The sequence below is a fragment of the Hyperolius riggenbachi genome, chromosome 5, assembly GCF_040937935.1.
Source record: "Hyperolius riggenbachi isolate aHypRig1 chromosome 5, aHypRig1.pri, whole genome shotgun sequence".
NCBI classification, from domain to species: Eukaryota; Metazoa; Chordata; class Amphibia; order Anura; family Hyperoliidae; genus Hyperolius; species Hyperolius riggenbachi.
In genome coordinates, this window is record NC_090650.1 from 166,821,102 (window position 1) to 166,845,745 (window position 24,644).

General features: G+C 44.3%; 1 protein-coding gene across 1 annotated transcript in view; it reads left to right on the top strand.

Moving 5' to 3' along the window:
* LOC137519344 (protein C-mannosyl-transferase DPY19L1-like) overlaps positions 1–24,644 on the top strand; it is a 1,198,743-nt gene that overhangs the window by 566,015 nt on the left and 608,084 nt on the right. The window contains exon 10 of the mRNA XM_068238294.1: positions 12,931–12,989. Coding sequence (XP_068094395.1) covers positions 12,931–12,989 — 59 coding nt within the window. The remainder of the gene's footprint in view (positions 1–12,930; positions 12,990–24,644) is intronic.

Consider the following 24,644-nt stretch of genomic DNA (forward strand, 5'->3'; position numbering starts at 1 on the left):
AGTAGCAGTAGGGTATTGTACCGTGTTAGCCATCAGTAAAAGCAAGAGGTTTTAAATCAGGATGATACCATTTATTGGCTAACTACAAATGAATAAGAATAAACAAGCTTTCGGCCTTGCAGCCTTCGTCAGGTTTACACCCTGTTAGTTACATCCTGTTACTAACAGGATGTAAACCTGACGAAGGCTGCAAGGCCGAAAGCTTGTTTATTCTTATTCATTTGTAGTTAGCCAATAAATGGTATCATCCTGATTTAAAACTTCTTATTTATACAGGTTCTTGCTAAAAGGGCCAATTAGATGTATGGGAGGTGTTAGGTGGGCGGGGTTAGGGTGAGTGTGCGAGCAGCCAATGGGCTCTCGCCACCTGTGTTCAGTGAGTTGGGTTTTTGGGAAGGGTGGGTGGGGTTAGGGCGGGTTTGTGAGTAGCCAATGGGCTCTCTCCACCTGTGTTCGGTGTATTGGGTAGTTAGGGGGTGGATACAGGTATCATGGTTACCAAATGTGCATCTGAATAGTGTACTAGCTGAATAGAGTACTGGTTAAGGGCGCTGCCTTTGACATGGGAGACCAGGGTTCAAATCCCGGCCAGGGCGATATCTACCCAGTGGTGTTTGGATGCTGTAAATGGGCAAAAGAATAAATTAAGTAAAAAAGTATATGCAAAGGTCTTTTTCAAGATTTAAATAAATATAATGATTTGATCCAGTGGGAATATAATTAGTATATTTGGCAGAGGGATTGATGTGTAAAAGTATTTAGCTGCCATCTAGTGGACCAAAAAGTTATGACCCGGTCCTAAGACACAAGCATCAATAGACATGTAAGAGCAACATAAAAAATTAATAGAATAAATAGACATGTAAGAGCAACATAAAAATTTATAGAATATATAGACATGTAAGAGCAACATAAAAATTAATAGAAACATATATTAAAAAAAAAAAAGGAGGTCATACCAATAATAAACAAATATGGATCAACTTAGTAGTCCTGGGCAATTGTAGCAACTGGTAAAAAGCACATAACAATCAAACCAAATTACACTTTTTGACATAAAAATATGTAAAATAATGATCAAGCCAGAGGTGTAGTTGTAAAAATGGACGGTTGCACTAAAACTTGTTGGGACAAATAGAATAAAATACAATAGATAAAAAAAGTCATGAAACAAGACAAAAAAAGGGGTAAAAGAGAGCGGCCAAGATAAAAGAAAAACGGTACAGGAGGTATTTTAGTAAAAATTTTTCCAGAACTTCATTCAGACCCTCAGGGGTGAGGGTTCTTATAGTTTGTATCCAGAACATTTCAAATTTTTTAAGTTGTTCGAATGCGTTTGACGAACTTGCATCAATTGAGTCAGTTAGTGTAATGTTGAAGAATTGTGGGTTATTGGCGTGGTGAGTGCAGAAGTGCCGTGATACGCTGTGAAGGGGTAATTTTTTAGTGGTTTCTTTTGTGTTGTCCGATTCTGCTGCGGACCAACTGTGTAGTCCTCCCCACGTACTGGAGTTGGCAGGGACATGAAATGAGGTAGATGACAAATTTAGATTCGCAGGTGAGGTGTTTTTTTATGGGATATTGAATACCGGTACTGGAGGACACAAAGAATGTGCAGGTGTTAATGAATTGACAGGCTGTGCAACGGTTTTTGTTGCAAGGGAAACAACCAGGCTCCTGTGTTTGCAGGGTGGTTGGTTGGTTTAGTATACGTAGTTTGCTTGGCGCTAAGAGATTGCGGAGATTTGGTGCTCTCCTATATGTAATTTATGGTCTTGTGGGTAGTATAGGTCGTAGATAGGGGTCTTGCATAAGGATGTCCCAATCTTTTTTTAGGATATTGCGGATGGACAGATGTTGGGCATTGTAAAAAGTGATGAATCTGGGTGGGGATGTAGTATTAGTAGGTTGTTTGGTAGTGGTATGAGGGTTGGGATGTTTGGCTCTGTATCTTGCATCTTTGATCAGTTTTTTGGGGTAATGGCGGTCTGTGAATTTTTTGTTAAGGATCTCGGATTGAATGTCAAATTGTGATTGGTCCGTGCAGTTCCTATGTATTCTTCTGTATTGACTGTAGGGGGTGTTCGTAATCCAAGGGTGGTGGTGAAAGCTATTGAAATGTATGTAGTTGTTGGCATCGACTGGTTTGAAGTATGTTTTTGTCATAATGTGATTTGATTCTATGTATAAAGTGAGATCGAGGAATTCAATGGAGGAAATGTGGTGGTGGTGTGTGAATTGGAGTCCTGCTGTATTAGAGTTGAGGTAACTGACAAAATGTGGAATGCGTGAAGCGTCGCCTTTCCAGATGAAGATTAGGTCGTCAATATACCACTTATATAGTACAATGTTGTCAGAAAACGGATGATGTGTGGATAGTTTAAGTACTTCCAGGAGCCCCATTTTAAGATTGGAATACGAGGGGGCGAACGAGCTCCCCATCGCGGTCCCACTCGTCTGATGGTAAATTTTATCATTAAACGTAAAAATGTTGTTTTTTAAGATGAATTCTGCACATTGCAGAAGGAAGGTTTGTTGTGTAGGTGGCATGGAAGGGTTGGTGGCTAAATAATATTGTAAAGCTTTAAGACCGAAGGAATGGGGGATATTGGTATAGAGGGAAGTGACATCGCATGTTAGCCAGACATAATCCGGCTGCCAAGTGATGCCACGTAGGAGTAGTATGAGCTGTTGTGAATCCTTGAGGAAGGAGGGCAGGGACTGTACGTGTGGGTGTAGGTGTTGGTCCAGGAATGTGGAAAGGTTGCAGTTGATGGAGTTGATACCTGAGATAATGGGTCTACCTGGCGGTTTTTGTAAACTTTTATGTATTTTTGGTAAATAGTAGAAAATGGGAGTAATCGGTTGGGCGTTGATAATAAAATTTCTTTCATTTTTGGTAATGATGTTAGACAGGAAGGCATTATTGATAAGGGTTTTTAATGTAATATTTAGAGAGGGAGTTGGATCTGTAGTCAAGGTTTCGTAATGTTTGGGATTGTCGAGGAGCCTGGCTGCTTCCTCTAGGTAGTCTGCGCGATTGAGTATGACAATGCCCCCTCCCTTATCTGCAGGTTTAATAATCACTCGTTACAATGCCCAACATCTGTCCATCTGCAATATCCTAAAAAAACGATGGGACATCCTTATTCAAGACCCCTATCTACGACCTATACTACCCACAAGACCATCAATTACATATAGGAGAGCACCAAATCTCCGCAATCTCGCCAAGCAAACTACGTATACCAAACCAACCAACCACCCTGCAAACACAGGAGCCTGGTTGTTTCCCTTGCAACAAAAACCGTTGCACAGCCTGTCAATTCATTAACACCTGCACATTCTTTGTGTCCTCCAGTACCGGTATTCAATATCCCATAAAAAAACACCTCACCTGCGAATCTAAATTTGTCATCTACCTCATTTCATGTCCCTGTCGACTCCAGTACGTGGGGAGGACTACACAGTTGATCTGCAGCAGAATCGGACAACACAAAAGAAACATCACTAAAAAATTCCCCCTTCACAGCGTATCACGGCACTTCTGCACTCACCACGCGAATAACCCACAATTCTTCAACATTACACTAATTGACTCAATTGATGCAAGTTCGTCAAACGCATTTGAACAACTTAAAAAATTTGAAATGTTCTGGATACAAACTATAAGAACCCTCACCCCTGAGGGTCTGAATGAAGTTCTGGAAAACATTTACTAAAATACCTCCTGTACCGTTTTTCTTTTATCTTGGCCGCTCTCTTTTACCCCTTTTTTTGTCTTGTTTCATGACTTTTTTTTATCTATTGTATTTTATTCTATTTGTCCCAACAAGTTTTAGTGCAACCGTCCATTTTTACAACTACACCTCTGGCTTGATCATTATTTTACATATTTTTATGTCAAAAAGTGTAATTTGGTTTGATTGTTATGTGCTTTTTACCAGTTGCTACAATTGCCCAGGACTACTAAGTTGATCCATATTTGTTTACTATTGGTATGACCTCCTTTATTTTTTTTTTTATTTTTTTTTTATATGTTTCTATTAATTTTTATGTTGCTCTTACATGTCTATTTATTCTATAAATGTTTATGTTGCTCTTACATGTCTATTTATTCTATTAATTTTTTATGTTGCTCTTACATGTCTATTGATGCTTGTGTCTTAGGACCGGGTCATAACTTTTTGGTCCACTAGATGGCAGCTAAATACTTTTACACATCAATCCCTCTGCCAAATATACTAATTATATTCCCACTGGATCAAATAATTACATTTATTTAACCACTTGCCGACCGCCCACAGCCCATGGGCGGCAGCAAAGTGGACGCCTAAAGGACCGCAATACGCCTTCAGGCGGCGCGTCCTTTAGGCATGCCGGGGGAGCGATCGCGTCATTGATGACGCGCGCTTCCCCCGGCAACTGGCTCCGCCCACCCGCCGTAACATCCCGCCGGCCATACGGAAGCGCCGGCGGGATGTTAACCCCGCGATCGCCGCTACAAAGTGTATAATACACTTTGTAATGTATACAAAGTGTATTATACAGGCTGCCTCCTGCCCTGGTGGTCCCAGTGTCCGAGGGACCACCAGGGCAGGCTGCAGCCACCCTAGTCTGCACCCAAACACACTGATCTGCCCCCCCCGCCCACTGATCGCCCACAGCACCCCTCAGACCCCCCCTGCCCACCCCCCAGACCCCTGTTTGCACCCAATCACCCCCCTAATAACCCATCAATCACTCCCTGTCACTATCTGTCAACGCTATTTTTTTTTACCCCCCCCCCCTGCCCCCTGCCCCCTCCTGATCACCCCCCCACCCCTCAGATTCTCCCCAGACCCCCCCCCCCCCCCCTGTGTACTGTATGCATCTATCTTCCCTGATAACCTGTCAATCACCCGTCAATCACCCATCAATCACCCATCAATCACCCCCTGTCACTGCCACCCAACAATCAGCCCCTAACCTGCCCCTTGCGGGCAATCTGATCACCCACCCACACCAATAGATCGCCCGCAGATCCGACATCAGATCACCTCCCAAATCCATTGTTTACATCTATTCTCTCCTCTAAACACCCACTAATTACCCATCAATCACCCATCAATCACCCCCTATCACCACCTGTCACTTTTACCTATCAGATCAGACCCTAATCTGCCCCTTGCGGGCACCCAATCACCCGCCAACACGCTCAGATTGCCCTCTGACCCCCCCTTATCAATTCGCCAGTGCATTAATTACATCTGTTCTTCCCTGTAATAACCCACTGATCACCTGTCAATCACCTGCCAATCACCTATCACCCATCAATCACCCCCTGTCACCCCCTGTCACTGCCACCCATCAATCAGCCCCTAACCTGCCCCTTGCGGGCAATCTGATCACCCACCCACACCATTAGATCGCCCGCAAACCCGCCGTCAGATTACCTCCCAAATGTATTGTTTACATCTGTTATCTTCTCTAAACACCCACTAATTACCCATCAATCACCCATCAATCACCCCCTATCACCACCTGTCACTGTTACCTATCAGATCAGACCCTAAGCTGCCCCTTGCGGGCACCCAATCACCCGCCCACACGCTCAGATTGCCCTCAGACCCCCCCCCCCCTTATCAATTCACCAGTGCATTAATTACAACTGTCCTTCCCTGTAATAACCCACTGATCACCTGTCAATCACCTGCCAATCACCTATCACCCATCAATCACCCCCTGTCACTGCCGCCCAACAATCAGCCCCTAACCTGCCCCTTGCGGGCAAACTGATCACCCACCTACACCAATAGATCGCCCGCAGATCCAACATCAGATCACCACCCAAGCGCAGTGTTTCCATCTATTCTCTCCTCTAAACACTCACTAATTACCCATCAATCACCCCCTATCACCACCTGTCACTGTTACCCATCAGATCAGACCCTAATCTGCCCCTTGCGGGCACCCAATCACCCGCCTACACGCTCAGATTGCCCTCAGACCCCCCCTTATCAATTCGCCAGGGCATTATTTACATCTGTCCTTCCCTGTAATAACCCACTGATCACCTGTCAATCACCTATCAATCACCCATCAATCACCCCCTGTCACTGCCACCCGTCAATCACCCGCTGTCACTGCCACCCATCAATCAGCCCCTAACCTGCCCCTTGCGGGCAATCTGATCACCCACACCAATAGATCGCCCGCAGATCCGACGTCTGATCACCTCCCAAGTGCAGTGTTCACATCTGTTCTCTACCCTAAACACCCACTAATTACCCATCAATCACCCCCTGTCACTGCTACCTATCAGATTAGACCCCTATCTGCCCCTAGGGCACTCAATCACCCGCCCACACCCTCAGAATGCCCTCAGACCCCAGCCCTGATCACCTCCCCAGTGCATTGATTGCATCTATTTTCCCCTCTAACCACCCCCTGAGACACCCATCAATCACCTCCTGTCACCCCCCTAGCACTCCTATCCATCAGATCAGGCCCAATACAACCTGTCATCTAAAAGGCCACCCTGCTTATGACCGGTTCCACAAAATTCGCCCCCTCATAGACCACCTGTCATCAAAATTTGCAGATGCTTATACCCCTGAACAGTCATTTTGAGACATTTGGTTTCCAGACTACTCACGGTTTTGGGCCCGTAAAATGCCAGGGCGGTATAGGAACCCCACAAGTGACCCCATTTTAGAAAAAAAGACACCCCAAGGTATTCTGTTAGGTGTATGACGAGTTCATAGAAGATTTTATTTTTTGTCAAAAGTTAGCGGAAATTGATTTTTATTGGGTTTTTTTCACAAAGTGTCATTTTTCACTAACTTGTGACAAAAAATAAAATCTTCTATGAACTCGCCATACACCTAACGGAATACCTTGGGGTGTCTTCTTTCTAAAATGGGGTCACTTGTGGGGTTCCTATACTGCCCTGGCATTTTAGGGGCCCTAAACCGCGAGGAGTAGTCTAGAAAACAAATGCCTCAAAATGACCCGTGAATAGGACGTTGGGCCCCTTAGCGCACCTAGGCTGCAAAAAAGTGTCACACATGTGGTACCGCCGTACTCAGGAAAAGTAGTATAATGTGTTTTGGGGTGTATTTTTACACATACCCATGCTGGGTGGGAGAAATTTCTATGTAAATGGTCAATTGTGTGTAAAACAAATCAAACAATTGTCATTTACAGAGATATTTCTCCCACTTAGCATGGGTATGTGTAAAAATACACCCCAAAACACATTATACTACTTCTCCTGAGTACGGCGGTACCACATGTGTGGCACTTTTTTACACCCTAAGTACGCTAAGGGGCCCAAAGTCCAATGAGTACCTTTAGGATTTCACAGGTCATTTTGTGACATTTGCTTTCAAGACTACTCCTCACGGTTTAGGGCCCCTAAAATGCCAGGGCAGTATAGTAACCTCACAAATGACCCCATTCTAGAAAGAAGACACCCAAAGGTATTCCGTTAGGAGTATGGTGAGTTCATAGAAGATTTTATTTTTTGTCAAAAGTTAGCGGAAAATTGATTTTTATTGTTTTTTTCACAAAGTGTCATTTTCCACTAACTTGTGACAAAAAATAAAATCTTCTATGAACTCACCATACTCCTAACGGAATACCTTGGGGTGTCTTCTTTCTAAAATGGGGTCATTTGTGGGGTTCCTATACTGCCCTGGCATTTTAGGGGCCCTAAACCGTGAGGAGTAGTCTGGAAATCAAATTCCGCAAAATGACTTGTGAAATCCTAAAGGTACTCATTGGACTTTGGGCCCTTTAGCGCAGTTAGGGTGCAAAAAAGTGCCACACATGTGGTATCGCCGTACTCGGGAGAAGTAGTACAATGTGTTTTGGGGTGTATTTTTACACATACCCATGCTGGGTGGGAGAAATAACTCTGTAAATGGACAATTGTGTGTAAAACAAATGAAAAAATTGTCATTTACAGAGATATTTCTCCCACCCAGCATGGGTATGTGTAAAAATACACCCCAAAACACATTCTACTACTTCTCTTGAGTACGGCAATACCACATGTGTGGCACTTTTTTGCAGCCTAACTGCGCTAAGGGGCCCAAAGTCCAATGAGCACCTTTAGGCTTTACAGGGGTGCTTACAAATTAGCACCCCCCAAAATGCGAGGACAGTAAACACACCCCACAAATGACCCCATTTTGGAAAGTAGACACTTCAAGGTATTCAGAGAGGGGCATGGTGAGTCCGTGGCAGATTTCATTTTTTTTTGTCGCAAGTTAGAAGAAATGGATTCTTTTTTTTTTCTTTTTTTTTGTCACAGTGTCATTTTCCGCTTACTTGTGACAAAAAATAATATCTTCTATGAACTCACTATGCCTCTCAGTGAATACTTTGGGATGTCTTCTTTCCAAAATGGGGTCATTTGGGGGGTATTTATACTATCCTGGAATTCTAGCCCCTCATGAAACATGACAGGGGGTCAGAAAAGTCATAGATGCTTGAAAATGGCAAAATTCACTTTTTGCACCATAGTTTGTAAACGCTATAACTTTTACCCAAACCAATAAATATACACTGAATGGTTTGTTTTTTTTATCAAAAACATGTTTGTCCACATTTTTCGCGCAGCATGTATACAGAAATTTTACTTTATTTGAAAATTGTCAGCACAGAAAGTTAAAAAAATCATTTTTTTGCCAAAATTCATGTCTTTTTTGATGAATATAATTAAAAGTAAAAATCGCAGGAGCAATCAAATAGCACCAAAGGAAAGCTTTATTAGTGACAAGAAAAGGAGCCAAAATTCATTTAGGTGGTAGGTTGTATGAGCGAGCAATAAACCGTGAAAGCTGCAGTGGTCTGAATGGAAAAAAAGTGGCCGGTCCTTAAGGGGTAGAAAGACGGTGGTCCTCAAGTGGTTAAATCTTGAAAAAGACCTTGGCATATACTTTTTTACTTAATTTATTCTTTTGCCCATTTACAGCATCCAAACACCACTGGGTAGATATCGCCCCGGCCTGGATTTGAACCCTGGTCTCCCATGTCAAAGGCAGCGCCCTTAACCAGTACTCTATTCAGCTAGTACACTATTCAACTGCACATTTGGTAACCATGATACCTGTATCCACCCCCTAACTACCCAATACACCGAACACAGGTGGCGAGAGCCCATTGGCTACTCACAAACCCGCCCTAACCCCACCCACCCTTCCCAAAAACCCAACTCACTGAACACAGGTGGCGAGAGCCCATTGGCTGCTCGCACACTCGCCCTAACCCCGCCCACCTAACACCTCCCATACATCTAATTGGCCCTTTTAGCAAGAACCTGTATAAATAAGGAGTTGAACGTCCTCACCACTTTACTGAGGCGCTACACCTGCTATTGCTGAAATTCTGGTGAGTTCTTTATGTTATTTCATTTGCACGCTTTACCCTGTATTTCTGCCCCCCTGTTCTCTTCTCAATGCTCTATTACCCATTACTCTTGTCTGACATATACCCTTTTCCATTACCAATACCACTCATTGCAAATCTGTGTAAAAGAACACCCCATAGCCCATTACTATCACGAGCACCATAGCCTCTACCCCCTATTGTTTACTTGCACACCCAACTCTTTTATGCCATCTCCACAAAGCAATTTTTCAAATGGTATGTTTTATGATATGCAATATATTGATATGCAAATTTGCAGAATTTACTATAGCATAATGTACTGTCTCTTGTCTACAGTCTTGTCCCCATGTTTATTGCCTGATGAAGCGGGCTGGGCCTGCGAAACGCGTTGCACTGTTTTGGGGTACTAGTTAATAAATGTGATTGCTACTATTCAGACAGTCTTTCGTGTCTGCTTTATGGAGGTAAGTCCACCGCTTCCTCACAGCAAATTTTAAAGTTTTTATCCGCTTTTATCCTGCTGGCGCCTCTGTTCTCCTACTGCTATACCGTGTCCACCCCTGGTGGAGGGGTGATCTACCCCCTTTCGCATCTACAGAGAGCGACTTCTTATCCCTGTGTGAGGACAGGTTTAATCTCCTCACCTGCCTATACAGTGGTTGCCTTTGTGGTAACCCACGTTTGTGAGTATAATTTTCTCACGATAACTTTTACTTCATTTATGCTTAACATACTACACTATATTGGGCTCTCAGTTTCTCTACACTTTATTGCATTCAAATTTATTGCATGTCGATATACACTACATGTTACAGGCTCCACCCTTCATCAGGTGTAACCTCCTACCACCTCCACCTACACTTTATACTATTGGCCCCTCCCTCTAGGGGTGGGTCAATCTCTCTTACGTGAACACACTATTTTCTATTATATGCTTCTAGTTTTCAATAGCAATCTGTTACTTCACAGTTTACAAAAATGCATATAAGAATAAAAACAAAAATAAAAATAATAAAACAAACAAAAAATAAAGACTAAAAAAATACAGTCACTTGCACAGGGCACTACCACTCAAGGTCTACCCTGGATAAACGGATGAAGAGCAACGCTCGACACATGAAAGTTCAATTATTTTCATCAAATTTGATGTATTTTACATACAGTTACTTGTCAATTTCATGAAGTCCAGCAGCACAGTTCATTTCCTGCGGAGAGAAATCATAAAAAGCATTTTAGATTCACCTGTTCATTCAGGCCTCTCGGGGACACAGAGTCTAATATTTTAATCCATCTAATTTCTTTTTGGAGTAATAACCGTTCTCTGTCCCCTCCTCTTTATAAAGGTTCAATTTGATCTAGTACTAGCCATCTTAATTAGATCGAATTGTGGCCATACTCAACAAAGTGTCTAGATACTGTTGTCTCATGTCGTTTCTCGCCCTTGGCATATCCTTTAATATTATTTTTGTGTTCCTGTACCCGGGATTTTACCCCTCTAGTAGTTTTACCTACATAAAAAAGTCCACAAGGGCATTTAATGGCGTACACTACGTATTCACTTTCACATGTATAGTACCCAGTACATTTGACCTTTTCACCAGTTCGGGGATGTGGGAACCAGTCTCCTTTAATTACAGCGCCACAACAATTGCACGATAAACAAGGGAAAGTCCCTTTCCTTTCTACTCCTTGGAACCTGGATTTCCTTTTTTTAGCCAGATCTTTGTTACTGACAAATTCACCAATAGTCTTCCCTTTTTTGTAAGCAAATACTGGGTATTCCTTGAAAAGGTGTCCAGTCTCTGTCATTTTGCAATATGGACCAATACTTCCTCACTACTTTGCGAATATTACCAGATAGATTATTGTAATGCAGCACAAAGGGGATTCTCTGCTGTTTCTTCCTTGGTTGCCTGCTCTGGAACATCAACTGATTCCTGTCTAGTGTCCCTATTTGTTCTTTAAGTTTTTTCAGTCCTTCAAAGTCATAACCTTTAGCCCGGAATTTATCAATTAATTTGTCCCCTGCTTTCATGTAATCTTCCTCTGTGGAGGAAATACGTCTTGCTCTTAAAAATTGGCTTCTGGGTATAGCCTTTTTACAATTAGGTTCATGATAGCTGTCTGTTCGCAGTAGACTGTTCCTGTCTGTGGCCTTACTGTATAAACTAGTGGTTAGTCTACCCTCTTTTTTATTGATTACCACATCCAGATAATTGATAGATGTTTCTGATGTCTCAGCTGTAAATTATATCGTGTTGTGGGAGGAGTTAACCTCAACTAATAATTCAGACAGTAGTTCCTTTGAACCATCCCATACCATAAAGATGTCATCGACAAATCTGTAATATGCTATGATGCACTTGTTGTATTTCTCGTTGTTCAAAAACATTTCCTTTTCAAGGTTGTTGACAAAAATATTAGCGAAAGACTGGGCTACCGGACTACCCATGCTTGTTCCTTGCATTTGTATATAGAATGAATCTTCAAATTTGAAGTACTCCAAAATCAATTACTAGATCAAATTGAACCTTTACCAAGAGGAGGGGACAGAGAATGGTTATTACTCCAAAAAGAAATTAGATGGATTAAAATATTAGACTGTGTCCCCGAGAGGCCTGAATGAACAGGTGAATCTAAAATGCTTTTTATGATTTCTCTCCGCAGGAAATGAACTGTGCTGCTGGACTTCATGAAATTGACAAGTAACTATGTAAAATACATCAAATTTGATGAAAATAATTGAACTTTCATGTGTCGATCGTTGCTCTTCATTCGTTTATCCAGGGTAGACCTTGAGTGGTAGTGCCCTGTGCAAGCGACTGTATTTTTTGAGTCTTTATTTTTTGCTTGTTTTATTATTTTTATTTTTGTTTTTATTCTTATATGCATTTTTGTAAACTGTGAAGTAACAGATTGCTATTGAAAACTAGAAGCATATAATAGAAAATAGTGTGTTCACGTAAGAGAGATTGACCCACCCCTAGAGGGAGGGGCCAATAGTATAAAGTGTAGGTGGAGGTGGTAGGAGGTTACACCTGATGAAGGGTGGAGCCCGTAACATGTAGTATATATCGACATGCAATAAATTTGAACGCAAGTTCATGCCTGTGGAGTGCCTCTTTCTACTGTATTTATAAACACTGTGTGGAGCAGAGATGGTGTACCTGCCTGAAAGAGTTGCACCGGCACCAGGATTAAGCCAACTGAGCAAAGTTCAGTCAAGCAACTATTGGATTACAATTTGCAGCTCTACTGATTTACTGTGATCTGTGACATATTGGTATTTCTCACAAGAGACAGCAAGTTCATGCCTGTGGAGTGCCTCTTTCTACTGTATTTATAAGAGCTGCAAATTGTCACAGTAAATGTTCAGTAGAGCATCTGTTTCTTACTGATTCACCTGTCTCCAAAACAAACAGTTGTGGGCTATTCAGTGATTAAACCCGACAGTTATCATACATAAACCTGTTATTTCCTAACCCAGTTTTTATTTACAGTTCGTTAATAATTCTATGCTATTCTGTAACTTTTTTTCTTTCTTTTCTTTAGACCATTAAATATATTTTTTCCAGTAATCAAAGAGCCATTAACAGAGAAGAAAATGAGAGGTATATATTGTTTCTTAACTCGGCAAATAGTTTTTTGTTTTTTTCATTGTCTGGCATTTTACCTACTATCTTCCTGGTATGTGAACATTGGCAGTGGACAGTCCGGCAAGCAGCATTTTCCGGTTGTAATTTGCGATGATACTGTTTTTATTCCTCCCAGGCAGAGCTGGTTCTCTCATGAAGCAAGGTGAAACACTTGCATCAGGCACAGAGACTACATGGGCTGTGTGTTTGTATTGTAGTCAAGGCCGGATTTACCATAAGGCACTGTAGGCGCGTGCCTACAGGCGCCTTATGTGGCAGAGGTGGCTCCCCTCCCTTCCCAAATGTCTCCTCTCTCAGCAGAGCCAGAGGGCGATGTCACTCACCACCCGGCTCCAGGCTGGCAGCCGCTGGCACATAGTTAGGGGTGGAGAGTGGTGTGAGAATTGCATCCTCCTCACTCTGTCCCTGCAGAGCTCCAGCTGCCATGCATATAAGCTGTGCACTTTGACCACACACACTGTCATTTGCCGCCTGCTCTTCTCATCTTTGTGGGCGGTGGGCTTGAGGCAATGTAAGGTGGTGATTTAGTTGTCATGGGTTGCCCTGCCCCTGTGGGGTAGCCTGTTTTGTATGGTAACTAGGGATATATATATATATATATATATATATATATATATATATATATATATATATATACACAGTGGTGTGAAAAACTATTTGCCCCCTTCCTGATTTCTTATTCTCTTGCATGTTTGTCACACTTAAATGTTTATGCTCATCAAAAACCGTTAACTATTAGTCAAAGATAACCTAATTGAACACAAAATGCAGTTTTAAATGATGTTTTTTATTAATTAGTGAGAAAAAAACCTCAAAACCTACATGGCCCTGTGTGAAAAAGAAATTGCCCCCTGAACCTAATAACTGGTTGGGCCACCCTTAGCAGCAATAACTGCAATCCAGCATTTGCGATAACTTGCAACAAGTCTTTTACAGCGCTCTGGAGGAATTTTGGCCCACTCATCTTTGCAGAATTGTTGTAATTCAGCTTTATTTGAGGGTTTTCTAGCATGAACCGCCTTTTTAAGGTCATGCCACAACATCTAAATAGGATTCAGGTCAGGAGTTTGACTAGGCCACTCCAAAGTCTTCATTTTGTTTTTCTTCAGCCATTCAGAGGTGGATTTGCTGGTGTGTTTTGGGTCATTGTCCTGCTGCAGCACCCAAGATTGCTTCAGCTTGAGTTGACGAACAGATGGCCCGGACATTCTCCTTCAGGATTTATTGGTAGACAGTAGATTTCATGGTTCCATCTATCACAGCAAGCCTTCCAGGTCCTGAAGCAGCAAAACAACCCCAGACCATCACACTACCACCACCATATTTTACTGTTGGTATGATGTTCTTCTGCTGAAATGCTGTGTTACTTCTACGCCAGATGTAACGGGACACGCACCTTCCAAAAAGTTCAACTTTTGTCTCGTCGGTCGACAAGGTATTTTCCCAAAAGTCTTGGCAATCATTGAGACTTTTTTAAGCAAAATTGAGACGAGCCTTAATGTTCTTTTTGCTTAAAAGTGGTTTGTGCCTTGGATATCTTCCATGCAGGCCGTTTTTGCCCAGTCTCTTTCTTATGGTGGAGTCTTGAACACTGACCTTCATTGAGGAAAGTGAGGCCTGCAGTTCTTTAGATGTTGTCCTGGGGTCTTTTGTGGCCTCTCGGATGAGTTTTCTCTGCGCTCTTAGGGTAATTTTGGTCGGCTGGCCACTCCTGGGAAGGTTCATCACTGTTCCATGTGTTTGCCATTTGTGGATAATGGCTCTCACTGGGGTTTGCTGGAGTCCCAAATCTTTAGAAATGGCTTTATAACCTTTACCAGACTGATAGATTTCAATTACAGTACTTTTGTTCTCATTTGTTCCTGAATTTCTTTGGATATTGGCATGGTCTAACTTTTGAGGTGCTTTTGGTCTACTTCTCTGTGTCAGATAGCTCCTATTTAAGTGATTTCTTGGTTGAATCAGGTGTGGCAGTAATCAGGCCTGAGGGTGACTACAAAAATTGAACTCAGGTGTAATAAACCACCTTTAAGTTATTTTTTAACAAGGGGGGGCAATCACTTTTTCACACAGGGCCATGTAGATTTGGACTTTTTTTTCTTCTCACTAAATAATAAAAACCATCATTTAAAACTGCATTTTGTGTTCAATTATGTTATCTTTGACTAATAGTTAACGGTTTTTGATGAGCAGAAACATTTAAGTGTGACAAACATGCATAAGAATAAGAAATCAGGAAGGGGGCAAATAGTTTTTCACACCACTGTATATATATATATATATATATATATATATATATATATATATATATATATATATATATTATTAAAGTAGATGGGGCCTTATCCAAGATTTGGCTGGGCAGGTCCACTATTTGATTTAAACCGCTGCTAGGTTCATGTACATTTAGCTCTTTGTTATATAAGAAAATTGGAGCTGGCGGTGTGGCCTGTGTTGAGGGGCGGAGTTTAGGGAACTAGAATCTGTGGGCAAGATTTATTAAAGCATTACCGACTGTTTTTTCTTCTAAAACTGTTCTAACCAGCAGAGGAACTGTTCTGCATGATAGTAAGAAACTTCTCAAATCCTACTTAATAGCGGCAGTTTAGCGTGGCTTTCTAGAGCTGCACTACAGTTAAGAAAAGTGCAAATCCATCCCTAAACTGCTGCAGATTAAGAAGTGTTTAATAACAGTTCTACAGATAGTGCAGCAGTGCTGGCTGGACAGGATTTGAGAAGGGCTCCTCCCCCCTCACTCAGAGCCTGCTGACAGCAGATGTGTTGGTTACCTCAGCAACAGTAATTTCCCTCACACACTGCACTGCCTAAGAGACTTTCCTTACTCCTTCTATTCCTAACAGTTTAAGAAGGAATCTGCACTATTTAGTGATTTCTTAGGATGTCTGAGACAATTCTGCATGGATTTCTAAAAACCTACTAATATTTTGTCTGACACTCTTGATAAATGTCCCGCTCTGTGCCTACAAGCTCCTGAAGTGTAAATCTGACCCTGATTGTAGTTTATACTGTGTGTTTACACTTACTGCATGCAGTCAGAGTAGGAAAAGTGAGAGGAGAGCGAGCAAGGTGAGGAGGTCATCATTGGGTAAAGGCAGCTTGTTGTGCTGTGTGAGGAGCCTAACAGTGAGTGAGGAAGGGAAGGCAGGAGAGCTGCAGTGTTTTTTTTTTTTACTTGCACAGCAGAAGAGAGGAGGTAGCACTGCTTTCCTGACTGAGAAGGAATGGAGGACAACCCACTGGCTAAGGGTGAGCAGTTTGTTTGGCTGGCTGCGAGCCTGTGACAGCCAGTGTGTTATTGTCTTGAGCTGCAGCACGTCATGTGTCAAGTTGTTGCATATGGCCCCTTGCTTAAACCCGCTCTTGCGCCGTAGTGTCACGCCGGCCGCCGTGACGACGCGAGGCGGCCGGTGTGGTGAAGTCAGCCGTGAAAAATAAGGAAGATGAGCCCGACACTCGGGCTCAGTGTCGCCGGGCTGCCGCCGGGGACCCATATCGGAGTAGACCTTTGGAAAAGAGCCAGGACGCCGGCGTGGGACCTCCGGACCAGCACTGGGCTGCAGAAAACCCCAGGTGAGTACAGTTTTTTATTTTAATTTGAGCTCGGAGTCCCTTTAAATGAAGCAGAGCAAATCATCGGATGCTGTGCAATCATATCAAGTTAGGTGGGGGAGCATCTTCACAAGTTTTTAAGTGGTAATTGCGCTCCCGGCATAAGATTGTATACATCCACCTCTCCCCCCTTCATGGACTCACTCACCAGATGTTGCGGTCTATAGCTAGACCAAACTGCGCCTCCGGGGTGTATGGCCCCCCGTCACCTTACGATCTCACTTGTTCCCCTCCTTGTTGGATGCAGGGCTGTTCCGTATCTGGTTAGGTTCTCAGAGCGGAGACTCCTCCACCTCCTCCGGCTGGCAATCGCTCGAGCGTGCTGTGTCCGCGGAGGTCTGTGTCCGCTCCCGCTGCTGCTGTAGATGCCTCGCGCTGGAGAAGTAGAGTTGGGCATCTCGCTCTCCTGGCTATATGCCTTTGTCGAATAAGTTCTGGATCGGTGGGATCAAGGAGGATTGAGAAGACTCTGAACTCTCCAGAGGCTTCCCACTACTGAGGACCTAACCAGATACGGAACAGCCCTGCATCCAACAAGGAGGGGAACAAGTGAGATTGTAAGGTGACGGGGGGCCATACACCCCGGAGGCGCAGTTTGGTCTAGCTATAGACCGCAACATCTGGTGAATGAGTCCATGAAGGGGGGAGAGGTGGATGTATACAATCTTATGCCGGGAGCGCAATTACCACTTAATGACTTTATATTGCTGGCAATAACCCAGAGAATTAATTGCAGCACCTGGCAAAGGTTATTGTGGAATATTGATTGTTCAGTTTTAACTAAATTCATTTATTGATTATTGGTATCACCTTTGTGGAGCGAGCGCTTTTATTATCTTGTGTTGTATCTTCACAAGTTTGCCTCAAGCAGCAAAAAGTCTAGAAATGGCCCTGCTCCCAGCTCATGTTTTCTAGTGTCTTATTTCACAAACACATTGGAGAACCTCTGACCCATTTTCCATTAACTTTTTCTCATGAGCTATCTCCTAGGACAGTGATCTGCAAACTTGGCTCTCCAGCTGTTAAGGAACTACAAGTCCCACAATGCATTTGCCTTTATGAATCATGACTGTGGCTGTCAGACTCCTGCAATGCATTGTGGGACTTGTAGTTCCTTAACAGCTGGAGAGCCAAGTTTGCAGATCAGAATCAGAATCAGTTTTATTTCGCCAAGTACAGCAAGAGCCATAATCGGAATTATTTGTGGCACACGTGGCATAGACAGACACAACAACACATACAATTTGAAATGCAGTAATCAGATATACAGATAGTGATGCCGGTAGACCCTAGTAAAGGGGCCCCGTTTCCGGATAAGAACCGAGGAGGCAGCGACGGGGACCAGCTGCCGACCCGGCAATTACGAGTGCAGGCCGGACCGGGGAAAGTCAGAGTTCAGTGACCGAACGGCCTGGGGGAAGAAGGTGTTCTTCCGCCTGGTGGTTTTGGATGGTATAGTCCTGAAGCGGCGTCCCAACGGGAGGATCTTGAAGTAGTGGCTGCCAGGGTGAGAGGGGTCACGGGAGATCATGGTGGCCCTCTTCCTCAACCTAGCGGAGTGGAGGAGATCAAGAGGTGGAAGAGGGGACCTGATGATTCTCTCTGCATCAGCTATGACCCTCTGCAGTTTATGTTTATCACTGGCCGTTGCGCCCGCGTACCAAACAATGACTGAGGAGCATAGGATGGATTCTATGGTGGCAGTATAGAAGCTGACCAGCAGATCCCGTGGCATGCCAAATCTCTTCAGTTGGCGCAGGAAGAACAGCCTCTGCTGGGATTTCTTTTGAATTTTAGTGGTGTTCTGCCCCCATTTCAGATTATTGGTGAGAGTCGTGCCGAGGAACCGAACCGATGACACCATAGAAACTTCTGTTCCTCCAATGAGGACAGGCGGTGTGGGGGGGGGGGGGGGGTAGGGTTCCTCCTGAAGTCTACAACTAGTTCAACAGTCTTTGCTGTGTTGAGAACTAGGTTGTTCTCCCTGCACCAATTGCATATTCTCTCGACCTCGCTCCGGTATTCTTGCTCTCCGTTGCTTCCAATTAGGCCAATAATGGTGGTGTCATCCGTAAATTTGATGACCTTCACAGAGTCAGCGGATGAGATACAGTCGTTGGTATAAAGGGAGAACAGTAGAGGTGACAGAACACAGCCTTGTGGAGCCCCAGTATTGGTGGTTCGAATGCTGGAGTAATAGTTGCCAAGCTTCACCTGTTGTGTTCTATTTGTCAGGAAGTCCTTGATCCATGCTCGGAGAGTGGGATCAACTCCGAGCTGTGTCAGATTGGTGATCAGGATGTCAGGGCAGATCGTGTTGAACGCTGAGCTAAAGTCTAGGAACAGGATCCTGGCATAGGAGGCCGGCCTGTCTAAGTGCTCAGTGATGTGTGCCATGCTGACATTGATGGCATCCCCCACGGATCTGTTTGCCCTATATGCAAATTGGAGCGGGTCTAAAAGGGCGTCCGTGGACCTCTTCAGGTGGGCAAGGACCAGCCGCTCGAGGAGCTTCATGATGTTAGAGGTTAGGGCCACTGGGCGGAAGTTATTGTGCTCGGAACTGCCTGTTTTTTTGGGGACTGGTACAATTATGGACCTCTTGAAACAGGAGGGGACTGTACCATCAGATAATGACTGCTTAAACAAGGAGGTGAGCACAGGGGCTAGCTGATCAGCGCAGGTTCGCAGGCAGACAGACGACACTCCGTCCGGGCCAGAAGATTTCCTGGGATTCAGCTTCCGGAGGTGCTGGAGTACCTCGGATTCCAGAACAGCGCTAGGAGCCAGGTCGCCGAGTACGCCAGAGGTCGATGCGGATTTGCCTACGGGCTGGTTGGAATGTTGCTCGAACCTGCAGTAGAACTCATTGAGCTCCTCCGCCAGTCGAGGGCTCGGGGTCGCCGTTTGGGATGTTGGTTTGAAGTTTGTGGCTGCTCTCAGGCCCTTCCATACTTCCCGTGTGTTGGTGGACTGGAGGCAGAGCCCCAGCTTCTCAGCATAGGCCCTCTTTGCCGATCGCAGTTCTCTTTTCAGGGCGAGCCTAGCTTCTCTGAATTCCTCTATGGAGCCAGACCTGTGCGCCTCCTCTTTGCGTTTCCGAAGTCGGCAAAGCCTGTCGTTGAACCAGGGCTTGTTGTTGGGGTAGACCCTGAAGGACTTGGACGGGATACACGCTTCTTCGCAGAAGGTGATGTAGGAGCAGATGTTCTCGGCCCATTCATCAAGGGTAGGTGCCTCCAGAGCCGTCCAGTCGGTGGTTTCAAAGCAAGCTTGGAGCTGCAGTTTGGCGTCTGCAGTCCTAAGAGATAATTTTCATCTTCTCTTTAAACGTTTTAAGCATTTTACAATTGATAAAGTACCCAAATGTTAATGAAAAAACACAATGAAATTTTTTGAGTATTTTCTTGATTGCTGCTGGTTTAAAATGCATTTTATGACAAGTTGTGAAAATATAACATATTTTCCGTCATATAAGATGACTGGGCGTATAAGACGCCACCAAACTTTTCTAGTTAAAATAAACATTTGGGGATATACTCGCCTTATAAGACTACCCCTCCTGACTCTTAGACATTTGTATATTGTACTACAGTATATGTACTGGTGCTATACTGTATAAACAGGTACAGATACTGGTGCTGTACTGTATGTGGTACCCAGTATACAACAACCAGCCAATCACGGTAAGCAATGTACCTTGCGGGCGATTTGCTGGTTGTTGTATACAAAGTCTGCTTGGATTGGTCAGCTACCCCTGTCTCCAAGACTATCCACATGGTAGCGCAAACATGCCTCTTTCACCCGTCTGGCCCGCTCTTGTATACTATTACCTCCTTCTCTGCCTCTCAGATCTTGCACATGCATGCCTGGGCCGCTTCACTGCAGTCCTCAGGAGCAAGATCTGAGAGGCAGAGAAGGAGGTACGGTAATATGATACAAGGGCGGGCCAGATGTGTGAAAGAGGCGTGTGAAAGAGGATATGTGAGGGAGCATGCTAGTGTGGTCTTTTTTTTCAACCCAAATAACTATGTAACTATGCTTTTCTGGGCACAGCGCCATTCTATCTCTTTTTCCCATACCCCGGGTGTCCCATACGCCTGCAGCTTGCTCTGCCCTTTACTTACACCTTTTCAATTAGGTGCCCCCTCACCTCGTCATTAGGACCGTGTTAAGTTACTTCTTTCCACGAATCCTGGTGAGTGGATTTTCTTCTACCATACTTGTGCAGCACCGCCCTTGCTGCTTTCATATGGTCGCCGCATACGGTGAGGATGCGGCCACAGACGTTTTTGAGCTCCCCCACCATATGCGGCAACCACAGATTCTCCAGCCCAGCTCTGAAGTTTCAGCACCCACCCTATAACTTTACCCTACCCACCCCTGACTTTTGAGCTCTGATTGGCCTCTGATCGTCTTTGATTGCTCAGTGATTGATTGCTGTTTACATTGTTTGGCATCTGACAGCTGCAGTGATATTGACATTTGATAGCCTGTAATCAGCTCTGATTGGCATCTGAGTGACATCTGATCATCTGTGCACTGTTGATTGACATCTGATCACCTGTTTTCACTCCGATGACATCTGATCATCTCTGATCACCACCGATTGACTGCTGATTACATCGTTTGGCATCTGACAGCTGCAGTGTGATTGACATTTGATCGCCTGTAATCAGCTTTGATTGAGGTCTGAGTGACATCTAATCATCTGTGCACTGTTGATTGACATCTGATCACCTGTTTTCACTCTGGCATCTGATCGGCCTCTTGATTGCCCTGTGATTGGCTCTGATTGACCTCTGCCTGTATTTTGATTGCATTTGATTGCATCTGATTGCATCTGATTGCCTCCAATCGCATTTGATTGTTTTCTATTGCTATCCGATTTTGATCTGATTGCCTCTGATTGTCTTTGATTGCCCTCTGCCACTATCCTAGTGATCTAAAAACAGTAATCAGTGAAAACTGTCACTATTTTAGTATCACTAGTGTTAACATTTAGGCCAGTGAGTTAGCTAGGCCCCTTTGTTAGGTAGTTAGCGTCAGTTAGCGCCCAGCCCACTACACAGCAGTCACTAATTAGTCGCTGATTAGCGTCATCACTGTCGCTAATCAGCATTGGTACTATATACTATATAGTATCTGTATGTGATCAGTACTGATCGCAGTCAGATCTATATAAGTACATTAGGGTCACCTTAGAGTAGGCTCCACTAAAAATACAGTGTTTGCCCAATCAGGCCTGATCGTTTGGCTGCACTTGTGTTCAGCCCACCCCACCGCAGTGAAAGTAAATGTTTGTTTTCTCACTGCAAAAACCCAACACAATAGCTGCAATGCTCTAAAGGTAAGTTTAGTTCTTGTTTTTCTTTTTTTTTTTTTTTTTTTTTTAATCAAAACTGAGGGACCGCAGCTTTTTACTTCACAAGCATTCCTTTTTCCTGGGTATATGGAGACAAAGTGGAAGAAAGCACACTCAGTGTGTGAATTATGAAAGTGACCAACCGACCGTAGTGTAGTGCTGGTTAGCCCATATGGGTGTACCAGCTGCCAGGCTCGTGGCAGCAGGGATTCCTTCGTTCCTCTCCTTTCGCACCTGTGGATAGCACCACTCGCCTTGCAGTCACCAGCGTTATGCACTATGCAGGTGCTAAGTGGCCATGGCAGGCGCCAATTGTATGAGTATCTTCTCTTTTGTGGAGGGATCAGTGTGCAAGCTGTCTTCCACCTTCCTGCACTCTGTGGGCGCTCATTTGCTGGTGGTGTATAAAGGAGTTGGCAGGGGTGTTGTGCAAGTCTGTGCAAACAATACTTGGGGAAGCCGTGTAATGTAAAAATCTGTTTATTGTAACGCGTTTCAAAAGGGATAAAGCTGCCTCTTCTTCTTCAGACTCTTTCCTGGGTAGTCTCAGAGGAATACCCCCTAAATTTAGCAGCCCAAAGTGGCAAGAAATGGGTATTCCCTGCAAGAGTTCTACAGTATTCTGGCTGAGCCAGGTGAGAGTGATTGGGACTTCTCATCTGGCTCAGAATTTGAACCTGTAAATGGCAGTGGCTCTCTGACCGATAGCGACGATGACGAGGTTGGGGTCCCTGCTAGCACCAGGCATACCGTGTTAGAATTTAAGTAGGCCTCAGTTATTTGGACTGAGTTAGTCAAAAAGGTTTGAGGAGCAGACCTGCCCTTTAAGGGGATTTTCTCTTAGAGAGAAAATCTGCAGTTCTGTCAGCAGAACTAGAACATACCAAGAAGTTGTTCTGTGGACAAGGCCACAGGTCTCCCTGACCTGGGCATGTACCGCCACTAGAACAATAAACATCAGCCATGTTTTGTAAATATCCACATTCCTGCATGTAGGTCAAATGCCTCATTAAATATTAATCGAGTAGGTGTGTATTATGACACCACAAGTGGGTCCACCAATAGACTGATCTAGGGGATGGCAAAGATGATGTCATATTTAACTCTTTCCTAGTCGGTATTAAACCCTGAGTGAGCGATGGGGAGGGCACTCTGCTTATTACCTTCACACTAGCTCGCAATGCTGACTGGGACCTCTAAGTATGTTCATTCCTTTCTGTAATCTGATATAATGTATGCTGTACATAGGTAGTCTAGTGTAACGTAGGTTAGAAAGAAGGTACCTGATTGACTTCAGCAGGAAGTTTAATCAAGAAGCTTGTAACGCAACATGAGGATTGGCGTGGCTAGGATAGGATGAACTGTATATATCTGTATTTCTGTTTCCTGAATAAATAACGTGAATATTGAAGAAGCCTGAGAAAGTCTATCTCCTGCTTGCTGTGTTGAGAGTCAAGTTATCTCACAGTCCGTGGGACGCAACTATGAGAAGTTGCTGGTGCCGGAAAAAGGTGATTAGAACAGTTTACAACATACCACACCCCATGTCAGTGGACTGCAGGTGGTGCAGGATCATCCTCAAGGGCAGCAGAGTGGTGCTAGTGCTGATCCAGGTTTTCATACATGCACCAGCAGCGCAGCACATCCTTGACTTGAAACCAGTACTGCAGTATCCCCTGGTGAAGTGGCAAGCACCAGCATGGCAGTTGAAACTGGTTCGGTGGCACATGCAGTAAGACCCAGGTCGCAGCCACGAGAAAGACTGGCCCGTAGTACCCCTAGCCTCCCAGAGGTGCTGGCAAACCCAGATTGGAAGTCCCCTGATTCCGCTGCACCCATAGTGACCCGTTTCACCTCCCAGTCAGGAGTCCAGGTGGAGACAGATCATCTAGGATCGGCCCTAGATGCTTTTCATCTATTCTTCACCGAGGATCTCTACGACTTAGTCGTGGCAGACACCAACCGTTACGCCACACAATTTATCACCGCCAATCCGAGACGCTTCCATGCTCAGCCTTTTCGGTGGAAACAGGTCACAGTTTCTGAATTAAAAATCTTTTTGGGCCTTCTCCTCAACATGGGTCTGCATGTCCAGGGCAGGTTTTGAGGACATCCTGCACTTTCTGCACTTCAATGACAACACAACCTGTCATCAAAGAGACCACCCTGCTTTCGACCAGCTCCACAAAAATTTGGCTCCTCATAGACCACCTGTCATCGAAATTTGCAGATGCTTAAACCCCCGAACAGAACATCTGCATCCAAGGTGCCTGGTAAACTGTCCCTTGTGCAGTTTACCAGGCACCTTGGCATTAAGCAGTACATCCCAAGCAAGCACCTGGTATAGGGTCGAGCTGTATAAGTTCTGTGAAAGGGCCACAGGCTATACATATCTTTTTAGGGTCTATGAGGGAACAGATTCAAATTTGCAGCCAGTTGGATGCCCTGACTACCTTGGGTGCAGTGGCAAGATTATGTGGGACTCGGTGTCACCCTTATTCCACAAGGGGTACCATCTTTACATGGACAATTACTACACAAGCGTGGCCCTCTATCAGCATTTGAAGATAGTCGGAATTCCCTGCTGTGGCACCATGTGGCCTAGTTGCCGGGGC